The 14,268-nt window shown below is 35.0% G+C and overlaps 1 protein-coding gene across 1 annotated transcript; it reads right to left on the bottom strand.

Moving 5' to 3' along the window:
- Positions 1 to 1,795: 1,795 nt before the first annotated feature.
- Positions 1,796 to 13,916, bottom strand: LOC126822298 (egl nine homolog 1). The gene is made up of 5 exons (XM_050551098.2): positions 12,777 to 13,916; positions 10,182 to 10,301; positions 7,163 to 7,299; positions 5,992 to 6,056; positions 1,796 to 5,785 (listed from the first exon to the last, which is right to left on the bottom strand). The coding sequence occupies exons 1-5, from the start codon at positions 13,686 to 13,688 to the stop codon at positions 5,724 to 5,726; spliced, it is 1,296 nt and encodes a 431-aa protein (XP_050407055.1). The 5' UTR covers positions 13,689 to 13,916; the 3' UTR covers positions 1,796 to 5,723.
- Between the last annotated feature and the right edge of the window lie 352 nt (positions 13,917 to 14,268).

Genomic DNA, 14,268 nt, shown 5'->3' with positions numbered 1-14,268 from the left:
ATAAGCGACTTAACAAACAGGGCCGAAGAAGCAACTCTTGGTTGGGGGGCTACCATCCTAGGACTTTAGGCGAGGGGCCAGGGGTCGCCCAGGCCCTGGAAGCTCCCGGGGGTCTAGATCATCGGCGACACTTTCAAAGCTATTTCTGGCTAGTAAAATTACTGAGCATTGAAGTGGCCGCAACTTCTTGGATTATGGCCCCTGATTGTTCGATAAATCACAATTTTAGCTTGTGGGCCCTCTTGAGGTCACAATTTTTATTGATTGTAAATGAAATGAAATGAAATGGAGTTTAACGTCCTACTGTTCTGCTCCTAACCTGGGCTAATGAAGACGGGCATACGCCATACAGTGTGCTATGAGGGAAATTTTGCCCGGACAGCGGCACTACGGCCTACTCTTATAGAGAATTCCAACTGCCAAGGGATCTTTTACGTGAACGCCAATGTGTACACGGGACCTCGGTTTTTCGTCCCATCCGAACGACTAGACAGCTTTCATTGTCAGCCCCTCCGTCCTGCATCACTGACAAGGGAGAACCACGCCGGAAAATCTGGATGAACTTTCTCGGCCAATGCAGGGATCGAACACCCGACCTTCAGGCTAGCGTCTTACCCACTTAGCCACGTGATCCCCTTTATTGATTGTAAAAACCGTCCAAATATATATCCGTTACACCATAATTATGGTCGAGTCCGAATTTCCGGAAAATCGGATCAAAACTTTCCGTCGGATGGCCGCTACCCTTTACGCTGATAGGGTAAGTATGTAATACAAAGGTTGTGGACCCTCTAGATTTCTGATTTCGATGAAACTTAAAACATGTGTTATAGGTATCACAAATTCATGGATGAGTCCAATTTGGTACGCATCCGTTCTGGAGAGTTATGCCCCTGCCTTTTACGCAAAATGTGAAATTATGGAGTTTGTGAACCTTCCAGAGGCAACAATTTTTGTCCGATTCATGAGATGAAAATTAAAAGTTCTTGGATGAGTTTCCCTTTGGTACGCACCAGAACTTCCATTCTAGAGCTATATCCCCTGCTATAGAATGTGAAAAACTCTATCCCGTCGTGGGCAGAATATTACCTGTAGATTTACTGTTCTTTGTCCATCTCTTGAAAAATATGGGCGTATCTTGCTTGGCAATCGATTGTTATATAAGATAGCCACGCACAACGTGGAATACACCCAAACAGCAGCTTTGTCTGAAAACAAAGTTTGTAGCCTCTATCATGTTTACAAGCTTTTCGAAAAAGTGAGCACGACTCCAGAAAATAAGGAAAAAATCTGTTTAACATGTGGGCTCAAAAAAATTGCAATCAGAAATGGGGCATAACTACCTTTAGAGAAGTCAATAAAAAAAATGGAATGGTTCCGTCATTTAATATGAACATGTTATTTTTCTATGGTTAGGTGTGCGCAATCCAATCAAATCTACTCTTTCTTGATTTTCAATTGCAAGGCTTTTACTATTTGCATGGTGATGTGTACACGTATGGACATTCGTTTTGCCTTCCATCAGAAGCACTAGGGACAATGTTAGTTCTACAGGCGCCACTCATGCTAAGGTGAAGACAGGGCTTGAAAAATCCAGAGACATCGTCTAACACACCCTGGAATTCAAAAATGAGATATCCGAGTCTAGGGTCCAGTGCCCTAGACTACCGCCGCCCAATATCAAAAAAGCCTCCGGCCACGAATGAGATGACCGACTGTTCCACGGGTGGGTAAGTTTACATTTCCAACAGCACCCAAGTACCAGGATTTCATCCGGAACTACAGAATTACTATAGATTTTACAATAAGATTTATTTCATAACATTAAGATTGGTATAAAAATAATTTGATATTATACAATTGATTGCCTATTTATGAGTTTATAGTGCAGTGGTTCTCAACCACTTTTTGCCAACAGCACACCTTGGAACACATGAAAAAATAGCGGCAGACTTGGCTAAATGTATATGAAAAATATTTGAATTTTGCAAAATAAAAACATGGTAAATCAGACGGCATACAACCGTAGACAGAGACTAGTCATACCCGCATAGAATGGCTCAAACTAAATAAAGCAAAAAAAAAGCTATGAACTTATCCGTTACATCAGTGAATACTCAATTGGGATCACATGGTTTTTCGCATTTTCTTAGTGTGCCGTTCAAAATTTGCGGCACACTTAGGAAGATCTCGCGGCACACAGGTTGAGAATCACTGCTATTATAATAATTAATGCAGCCTTAAAGGGACAATAACACTCTTGCTGGCTTGAAAGCTCCAGAAAATAAATAATATCGAAGTTTCATTTGAAAAGGTTTACGTTAGACCTTTCAAACCATTATGTTGAATTTTTCAAAATTTTTAAATAAGGTGTGTAAAGATAAAATTTATATCATCAATTAATTTAAATAGTCTACAATAGTACAATTTGTTGACCAGAATAAAGATTGGGACATATTATTCAGTTACAACAAGAGTGGTATTGAGCCTTTAAGAGTATATAACCTCTGAATGAGGTTTACCATTGCCCACTTTTTACTAAAAAGTCAAAAATTGTCTAATTTGTTAACTTTTCATATATTTATTAACTTGTTCATGTAATTAAACAGAATGAAGGCTTTTAGCCGAAGAACAATTAATAAATCTAAATAAATATGTTTTGCAATTTACTCATCTAATATTTAATTTGGATTCTCAAATTTCCACATCTTAAAATTTTCTCTCTTTTTAGACCAATACTGTTTGGGGTCATTTTTCTAAATGTATTATTCTCATTCCAACATACTATTTTCTCCTTCACCTGTCCTACACCATTTCAGATTATAAAATCAGAAATCCAACAAATTGTATCATAATTAAATAATTATCACAACAAAATAAAACAAGCATAGATTTAACAACCTATAACAATTAGTTACATTCGAAAACTCATTTAATACATTCTATCATATCTTGGTAAAATCGCACACTCATTTAATTCAAATACAAAAAATAATGCCATAACACATACACATAGTAACACAATCCAAAACACTGTGTTCTTTTGAAGAAACCACAATATTTATTAACATATAGCTTTTGAAAACCTATCCAGTCTCATTGCCTTACAAATTTCCCCATAACTTAATTCTTATACAGAACTGCCATTAATTGTCTTAATGTTTTGAGCTCTAATATTAACTAAGAACTAGCTAAAATATTGATAAACATGCATTATAAAATCAAACATTAATAAAATTGGTTTCCTACCATGTCACAATACAAATCATGTTTTAAAATTATTGTCAATCCCTTGTCACAAGTTCCAACATTCCAAATAAAGGTGGTGTCATCCACACAACAAAGTAATATTGATAAAGGATAGGAACTACTTCATCCATTTTTTCATGTTTCTCTGTGCCGACACTATATTTGACAAGCCAATCAAGCGGCCAAAGATAAAATTTTGAACTGATTCAGTTATGTTCTGGAATTGCTCCCTGTTTAAAAGACAACTTCAACATCCCATAGACTTTACATAATAGGTTAGAATAGGTTAAACAGACTCCAAATATAATTCTAAAATAAATATCTTTGCTGTGGTTGATCCATGGCCGTAACTCTCAAATTCCATATTTGGTATGTCAATAACAAATCAGTTGTTATTGATCAAAATAAGTAGATAGCTGTAGAACTAAGTCTTGATGGCAGCAACCACTCCCCTACTTCAGTCAAAAATAACTATAGTAGTCTTGGTGGCAGGAACCACTCTCTACTTTAGTCAGTAACAACTATAGAAGTCTTGGTGACAGGAACCACTCTACTTTAGTCAGTAACAACAATAGAAGTATTGGTGGCAGGAACCACTCTCTACTTTAGTCAATAACAATAGAAGTGTTGGTGACAGGAACCACTCTCTACTTTAGTCAGTAACAACAATAGAAGTATTGGTGGCAGGAACCACTCTCTACTTTAGTCAATAACAATAGAAGTGTTGGTGGCAGGAACCACTCCCAACTTCAGTCAATAACAACAATAGAATTCATGGTGGTAGGAACCACTCTCTAGATTCTAATTTAGTCAATAACAACAATAGTTATGTTATCTACACATTACCAATCTCTACTTCAGTCAATAATAACAAGTTTGTCACTACACATTACCACTCTCTATTTCAGTTATTAACAACAAGTTTGTTATATATGCTTCACATCTGAAAATTTGCAGATTAAGGTCATGGATCAACCACAACAAAGACCTTAGTGTTAAAATGATATGAAGAATTTGCTTATTGGACCTTAAACCTGTTTTTCCAGTTAGACATTCTGTGGGTCCATATATAAACCTGGTAACTCATAAAAATTTGAACAAGCCGTTGCCATGCAAGATACACCCACATATTGCAAGAGATGGACAGAAAATAAGCTAAAAAAGCGATTTTCGTACAATAAGGGGCCACAGTGCAGGAGGTTACAGTCCGACATGCATCAGTATCAAAAGGAACCAAGATCTTTGAGTAATGAACATTATCATCAAAATGGGATAAAAACTGGGACCACTAATACCCCAGCCTTGGTATTACATACTTTTACATTCTATTGGGCATTTTCAATCCAATTTTCACAAAATTTGAACTCTAACCGTCTTGAAGGTGTAACGGTTATATATTGTTTAACCTATTCTAACCTATTATGTAAAGTCTATGGGATGTTGAAGTTGTCTTTTAAACAGGGAGCAATTCCAGAACATAACTGAATCAGTTCAAAAGAGGAACCACAAGCTAAAACATGATTTTTCGTACAATCAGGGGCCATAATCCAGGAATTTACAGTCGATATTCAGCAATATCAATAGGAACCAAGATCTGTGGGATAAAAACCCATATTTTAAGTTTCATCAGAATCGGATACACATAGTGACCTCTAGAGGGTCCACAATCTTGGTATTACATACTTTTACACTATTTGCAGCCATTTTGTCCGGCAGTTTCGGTCCAGACAGGCGCAACGACAAAATATGTCCACCTGAAAATGATATTCAAAGGTTCAATACTCCAAACCTAATGCTATCAGATATTGTTTTAGATTTTTGATTGTGTGAAAATGGAATTATAAATAAGTTTGAACATGGTATTGGCCCGCCACAAGTAATTTCTGATTCATGGGTATTCAGATTTAATTATTGTGTCACAGAATTATATTATTATATCGAGAAATAAACTCTGTTTAAGCCAGAGTAATCGCTTATTAAACAGGGACCACAATGTCAACAAGAAATAAAACAATGTCAATATTCCATTGTTCACATGAAATTTAAAGTCAAAGTAAATTCTTCTGTGCCAGTGTTTTTCTTACTTTCACTGTACTAACTGCTCCAGGATAAAAGGATTATGCTTGCTCGTAAAGCAATTGTTCTTTTTCCTTCCTTTATACACCAAGATAATGAAAATATGATGAGGGAATAACAGATGAAGAATGTACAGCAACTGCATGATTCAGATGTGAGGGAAATAAATCTTGTATCATTGCAACACACATTTATTTTCAATACTATACGATAGGCCTATTTTGTGGCAAATTTAATTCAATATCAACAGCAAACATTTTGATTTTTTGTTCAATTAGATAAATTAAAAAGAAAGAAGATTCACAGTAAATAATCTGAAAAAAAAAATCAATTTTCCATTCAAATCATATACACCGGTATCTATATAACATACTCTCTAAGACTAGACCAACATTTCTTCATTTTCCATTACCAGTAGCATTTTTAATAAGAGGTATAGCAACTTTCCTGGGATTCTGACCTGTAAAACACATAATAAGAATCTGTTAAAAGTTTTGATGGTGTATTTTTTAGTCCAGACAATAAATATTCAGAAGGAAATTAAAGGGGAATAACTCTTTTTTTTTTCCTTTATATTTTCAGAAGCATTCAAATGAAAACCTTCAGTATTGTTGTGACATTTAACAGTGATATACTGCATACTTTCAAAAGACGTTGTTAACTTACCTTTAGTCTGCTTCAAAGCTTCAGCTCGTTCCTCTTTATCATAATACCAAACAGTAATAGCATATCTAAAAGAAAATTAATTATTATATATAACACAACATACATGTATAGCTGGGGATAGCTAGGTATGGAGTTAGTCAAGGTATTGATGTAATGCACCTATACAACAAGTTTCATCACTTCTACTCAATTAGAATCAAAGTTATTGTATCTCAAAACATCATCAAAACAAATTGCTTATCTGTGCTTAGACCAAATGGAAAATGCTCATCATCAAAGATCTGTGACTATTATCCAATTCAGTCAAAAATAACTTACTATCTCCTTCTGCACAAAAAATGTAAATTTAATTTTGGAATCATAGAGATTATACGATATTCTGAAACTTTCAGGAATATTTTTTTTGAGATGCTTTCAGATATTATAATAATTACATACAGGAGTTCTCAGTTATATTATTAAATTGGGTAGACTTTATGATAATAAAACCAGCTGTAAACTGTTCTATGACCTTGTGTACCAGAGTTACACCCACAGCCTTTTGCGAAGACCTTGTGAACACCATAGAGGCTATACGTCTGTGAATTATTGGGCTGATGAGCGAACGAACCGTATCGATATTTAGCGTTCCACAACCTTCAGTCCTTAAGTTATACCTGCTTTTCCAAAAACCTTCTGAACTCAATAGAGGTTACAGTTTTAATGATTTGTTTCCAATTTAGTTTGAATCAATGGGATTTTGAGAGGATAAACCTCGTTCTGCATCCCTCCTTTGCATAGTTACAACTCTCTAGAAGCTACAGTTTATAACTGATATTTTTCAAATTGTGTGTGAAGCATTGATGGCAGAACAAATCATATTGATTTCAGTGTTACGCAATCTTCTATTCTGGAGTTATCCCCCTTACCGAATGCAATAGACGCTACACTCTTAACTTTTATTTAAAGATATTTAAAATTGTGAATGAATAGATAGATGAATTTATGAACAGAGATGATGAAAATACCCCGACAATTTAAAGTGACAGTTAAAAAAACACAACAATGTTGTGTTTTATTTCAGTGAACCCAATAAGTTGATATTAATGATTCCAAGATACAAAGGGTCAAATAATAACTGCAGTCAGTCAAAATTCCTGAAATACAAACTAATAAAGCTCCATATACACACCTTTCTCTTTGTGCTGGCCGAACTTCGTGGGGATTTCTCCGGTCTGCCCAGAAAAATAATAACCTATCAAATATTGGTTCAATGTTTGCCACTTGATCTTGACCTTCTGGATATATCGTCAACATACCACCATGTTTCTGTCAAAAAAATACTGGTAAATTCACCTTCAAAGTATAAACTAAAGTATTAGTACCAGAGACAATGCTTACATATCAGACATGTAGGGCTTAACCAATCACTACAAGTCAACAATGAGGCTGATGTCCCTGTCGCAACCCCAATATAAATAGATGATATATACTAATTAATTGCACATGTATCTTTTTGAAAGGTATTCAGCAATTAAACTGATTATTAACTTAGTGACTAAGCAGAAAATGTTCAGGATTGAACTCAATCAAGGTTTTGAAGTAGCTGGTAGTGAAACCCAACACTAAGTTTCATCACTCTCCCCAAGTTAGAATTAAAGTTATCTTGTCCCAAAGCATCTACCAATGAAATTATTTAGCTCTGCTTAGCTTTAGCGGGAAATTTTAATCATTGACTCTGTCAAGACATTTACCTTATGAAATGAAATGAAATGAAATGGGGTTTAACGTCCTACTGTTCTGCTCCTATACTGGGCTAATGAAGACGGGCATACGCCATACAGTGTGCTATGAGGGAAATTTTGCCCGGGCAGCGGCACTATCGCCTACTCTTATATCGAATTCCAACTGCCAAGGGATCTTTTACGTGCATTCCAATGTATACACGGGACCTCAGTTTTTCGTCTCATCCGAAGGACTAGGCAGCTGTCCTTGTCAGGCCCTCCGTTCTGCATCACTGACAAGGGGAAACCACGCCGGAAAATCGAGATGAACTTTCTCGGCCAATGCAGGGATTGAACACCCGACCTCCAGGCTAGCGAGCCAGCGCCTTACCCACTTAGCCACGTGATCCCCATTTACCTTATGAACATCTACACCAAATTTAAACATTGTACCTCAATCAAAGGCAGAGTCGTTATGATCTGCTTACCCTTAGCAGAAAATGCTCATTATCCAACTTAGTTAGGGTATTGATTTAATGAAACTATACACATCATCACTCTCAAATAATTAGAACCAAAGTTACCATGTCCCAAAGCATCAACCAATCAAATTGCTTATCTAGGCTTAGCTTAAGCAGAAAATGCTCATATTCGAACTACATCAAGGCATTCAACTAAAGAACACCTACACAAAGTGTGAACATTCTACCTCAATTAGAAGGAGAGAAGAGTAGTTGTGTTCCAAAGTCTTGACCGATCACATTGCTTATCGCTCTTCTTACCGAGCAGAAAATGCTCATTATCGAACTTAGTCAGGCTATACATGTATTGAAACGATAGACCAAGTTTCACCACTCTCACTTAATTAGAACTAAAGTTTTTGTCTCATCTTCGAACTCCATCAAGGCATCCACCTAATAAACATCTACACGAAGTTTGAACATTCTAGCTCAATTAGAAGGCGAGTTATTGTGTCCCAAAAAGTGTTATGGATAGACAGGCAGACCCATTTTAATAGTCCCCTGCTTTCTTCGAAAGAACAGGGGGACAAAAATCTATAGTCTACTAGTTAGTTGTGCTACAAATTAGTAAATTATATTTTAGTAAAATTTTCAAAACAATATTTTGACTAGTAAACTGGCATATCAGTCCGAAGCAAATACTTGTAGACTGTAGTTTCATCCCTACAGCCATCTTTCTATTCAATGTAAAGACTGCAAAAAATAACAAGTATCACCAATCTATTGGGCTACGATTTTTAACAGACACACGCCAATGGATATGCAATAATACAGTCCAAACTACAGTCCACATTACATAGTCTTGTTCTGTAAAATAAAACCCATTGGAAAATGTTGAAGAAAATGGTGATGTTCTGATTTACTTTGATCTTAATGACTTTCTAATGGAACATATTTGCATTAATACTCATAATAATCGAATGTCAAACTTCATTCAGTATTTTCATCTTAATCAAAGACCCATAAAGAGTTCATAGCTACAATGTAGTATCGAGAGTCAAGACCTATGAACCCTAAGATTTTCCCTATCCTTGCAGCATAACAAACTATATGCCATACGTAGAGCATTTCGTGTCAGCCACTTTGTCACGGAAAAATCCATTTCATCACTTACATGTAAGTAAAACTATGCACAATAAAAGACAGAAGGGAAATAACTCCAGTTAATGCATGGTCAAATTGATTCATGTCAAATTTCATGTCGTCCTGTAAATTCATATTAGTTGTAGCAGTGTAGATAATAGGAAACATTAACATCTAAAGGACTTCTTTGCATCATGTACATACATGTAAACACTGAGTAAATTTTCAAGTCAATGGGATGATAACTTTAGCCTTTAGATCGTCCACAAATGTTTCCAATTGATCGAGGGCCATAACTCGGACACTTATTATCAGAAATCATTGAGAGAGAGAGAGAGAAATGGAGTTCAACGTCCAATCGACACAAACTAGGTCATTTCGGGACTAACATATGGTTTGATTTTATTTCAATAATTTGCTTGCGCATAGGGGTCTTTAGCAGTGGGAGGAAACCGGAGGACCCGGAGAAAACCCACGAGATTGGACAGGCGACCCTACTCCTTGTCACGTACAAAAAGGGGATTCAAAACCACGCCAGTTGACTCAATGACAGACTTTATGATTGAAAATCAAACATAATCACTATGAACAAATGACAAGTCAATCCGACAACAACATTTCAATGTACAAGAAATAATCAAAATATTTGAAATTGAAATTGAATTAAATTCGACTAAAATTGACCTGACATAATATGAATTGTACTTAAGTAGAACTTTTAAATCTAATGTATTTCAACTAAATGTCCCCCTATATACAAGAATCAAAGCCAACACCAGGTACAGTGGATACACAAAGTTTACTGAATTTATTATAATTATGCAATATTTTGACTTGGATATACTCTACTAAATTAAAGAAGTTAAGAATTTAATATACTTACAGTTACATCCCAGTCTTTATTAAGATAGTAAATACATGTAACGCAGCGACCATCATTATTCGGATTATCAACATGACGTACATAGCCTGTTTCCTTACCCGGATAACATGCTACCATTGCCTGAAGGAAACAAAAATAAATTTGTATAATGTTTTTTTTATAAACTATTCTTACAAAATACTGTTTAATAACCAATATTTGTATTTACAGATACTGTAAATAAATAAATAGAAATATATAAGCTTTAAATCTATTAGTCTTATAATGACCTTTGTTTTTAATTTTGAATTCTATTTCTATTTCACTTTCACACAGCACTTACATAAATATACATTAATAATCAAAACAATGTAAATTATGATTTGAAAATCAAGTTCTTTTGAAACAGGAGTACGTCCACAGAATATTTGACCCTAATAAAAATTGTTACAAATGTCTTCCAGATTGGTTCTTGAAATCAGGATGCTATACAACTTTTCTATAGAAATGACACTACCTCATTCAAAGAAGTTAAAAGAAAAATGTTTAATTGGAAGAGAACAGTTAAAAAAAAAACATTGATTACCAAATCCTGTTACTAAGTAAGGTTTTAAGTAGATATAATTTTTGGCAATGTGAACACTATTCCAAATACTATCAACAGTCCACAAACACTACCCACTGGTAGTACAACACATTTGCTGAACAATTTTGCTTTTTGTTTTGAAGGATATAAATCAAATGTTTGTGTTTTTATATGGTTCCCCTACAGTTATAACTGTTAATATGACTTAATAATTATCCGTTAATAAGTTAGGAAAGCCAACCTGGGAAAATTTATGCAATCTGTGTTCAGTACATAGAGACAAGATATAACTCGTAAATCAAGATCCAAAACTGTCCATGTGATAATCAGAAATAGTTTACTTAAACAATGCTGTGTGCATATAACTTTCAAATAGAATGAATGATATAAATTTTTGACACTAGAGTAGTCATAAATTCTAGAATGCTATAATATTAAATGCAATAACTTACTAAATAATTAAAATTAACATAAATTGTGAAAATTAACTGGCTTCTTCATCTTACTAAAGTAAACAATACATTTAAAGACAGTTTGTCAGGCAACAAAACATATGCCCACAGCATCTAAGTCATCCGGGGACGCTGAAAGTCAACAGGGGTTGTGGCATATTTTTTCTTTTGTCAGAAATGTAAACATTTACAACACACTAAAATCTGATTACGAGTAACAACCCATTTGGCTACTAGTTCTGCCCTTTTCTAACATTTAGCATACAAATCATTTAAAGAAAATTGCCATAATCATTGGAAATCGTTGAAAATTGATAGGCTTCTTCGTCTCATGACCTTAAACACTGTATAAAATATAAAGTCAATCAGATATTAACATTATCAGAAATCATTGAAAATCAATAGGCTTCTTCGTCTCCTGACCTTAAACACTGTATAAATTTAAAGTCAACCAGATATTAACTTTAGCCTCCAGAGCGTCCACAAGATTTTTCAAAGTGCTTAAGGGCCATAACTCTGGCATTAATTATCGGAAATCGTTGAAAATTAATAGGCTTCTTCGTCTCATGACCTTAAACACTGTGTATAAATTTAAAGTCGATCAGATAATACCTGTAGCGTCTAGAGTGTCCACAATGTGCTCATGGGCTACAAGTTATAACTCTGGCAGTAATTATCCGAAATCAATGAAAATCCATAGGCTTCTTTGTCTCATGACCTTAAACACTGTGTATAAATTCAAAGTCAATCGGATATTAACTTTAGCCTCCAGAGCGTCTGCCGTCCACAAGAGTTTTCAAAGTGCTCAAGAGCCATAACTCTGGCAGTAATTATCGGAAATCGTTGAAAATCAATAAGCTTTTTCGTCTCATGACCTTAAACACTATGCATAAATTTAAAGTCAATCGGATATTAACTTTATCCTCTAGAGCATCCTCAAGATATTTTAAAGTGTTTAAGGGCCATAACTCGGGCAGTAATTATCGGAAATCTTTGAAAATCAATGTAAATAGGCTTCTTCGTCTCATGACCTTAAACACTGTGTATAAATTCAAAGTGAATAGGATATTAACTTTAGCCTCCAGCACAAGATGTTTTCAGAGATATCAAGGGCTCATGACCATAACCACTGTGTATAAATTTAAAGTAAATCAGATATTAACTTTAGCCTCTAGTTGCTTGTGGACGCTGGACCACCGGATGGGGCGACGACGTGGACAATATATGACCATATTTTAATGTGGGTGTATAAAAAGATAGTAAAAGCCTTTCCAATTAAATACATTGTAATCTATGTTGATGAGTAGGCCCAAGTTAGATATAGTGCAATTACATAGGTATCAAGTTAATTATACAAGTCAAAATTAATTATGCAATTCTTGGGTTTAGTCATTCCAAATTTGATTAAAATCTGTTCTAACAATAATCTACTTCTTCTTCTTCTTCTTCCTCTATAGTGCCTGACTCTAGTAGAGTGTAAATACGCACTCTTGGTTCTTTTGACAAAAAATGGCCCAGGATGAAAAATACATACATGTACATGTAGAGTGTTTACAAAGAACTGTGAATATACTGTACCTTTGTTCTTTCATTGATATTATATTGTTGAAGCTTTCCTGCACATCGCAAGATTACGTCATCCATAGAAGATATCAGAAAGTGGATATTGCTGCATCCAGCTTCACGCCCATCTACCCATGTTAGAACATCACCTCTAATTTCTTGTGTGGAATTGGTAGTCGAGTTAACTAATTGGCCTTCAGTGAAAACTCCAGATGACCTCAATTTAATCACCTCTTCAAGAACTTCTGTACCTTTGGAATCCCCAATGAAATTGTCAATCACACAAATACCATATTTATTGAGACAATCTATCACATACTTAGAAAGCACATCTGTACGTGATTTTAAAACAGTAACATAGGTCTCAGAATTGTCTATCTCTGCTTTTGGTTGATGGGGTTCGTTTTTGCTCTCCTGTCGTACACCATCATTATTAAGCCAAGCAGAATTTATTTGTGAACTCTCTGGTTTGGTATGTGATTTTTGGCTCTGTGACATTGTAGACCTAGGCCTACTTTCATTAACTTTACTTGATTGACTGGCAGTTTGTTTACAATTTATACATTTATTTCCATTTTTTTGTTTTACACTTGACACATTTTCTTCCTTCATTGTTATTTTCTCAACTGCACAACATTCACATATGTCCTCTTTTAATCTATTTGGGGCAAATTGTTTTCCATCCCTTGCATTTGAGTTGACAAGTTGATTTCCATCATTATCATGATTGGATTCTTTGACTTTTAAAGTTTTTTCCTTGCAAGCACCTTTATGTTTTTTCCAATCTGCCTTTTGGTGTTCTCTGCAGCAATACCAAGTATCACGGCAACCAGAGCATAATGATAAATTTTCTAGTTTACCGCATAACTGACATACATTACGATCGTCACGTACGCCAATACTATTCGGGAGACATTTGTCCGCCATAATGAAAATTTATAGTAAACATAGCCGTGTATATAAAAACGTTTTAATTATTCTTGTCCGACTTTGAGACAGATTTAGCCATAGCGTAACTTATCTGTTAATTAATTTGGTAAAATTTAAATCACCAAAGATGGATCTGTTACAATTAATACGATACACATGTAATTAGCCTATACCCAAAAAACATGTAATGCTAAAAAAAAATATTTTAGCCTGTGTGTGTAAAATTAGTGGTCAAATGTCAAGGACGTATGACTAGCCCGCAGTAAAAGTTTTAAAGACATAGTAACCGATTTGGAAGGGTAAAGCTCACTGATCTTATATAGATCAATGGCAAAGCTGCATAATAGATTTTACCGGGAAATATATTTGTATTTCTTTGACTTGCAACGTTACGTCGATCGAGCGCTAACGTGCTTAAAGACCACCCGATATGGCCAAAACTGAAAGTAGAAAAGATTCGGGTGTACTAATCACCGGAAGTCACTAATAAACACCGGAATTCACCGTGCAAATATCAGAATTCGACCGCAAGGCCTTCCTATTTACATATATTTTGCATTAATATTAATAATGAATT

The sequence above is a fragment of the Patella vulgata genome, chromosome 5 (assembly GCF_932274485.2).
Source record: "Patella vulgata chromosome 5, xgPatVulg1.2, whole genome shotgun sequence".
Taxonomy (NCBI): Eukaryota; Metazoa; Mollusca; class Gastropoda; family Patellidae; genus Patella; species Patella vulgata.
This window is presented reverse-complemented; position numbering and strand designations above follow the sequence as displayed.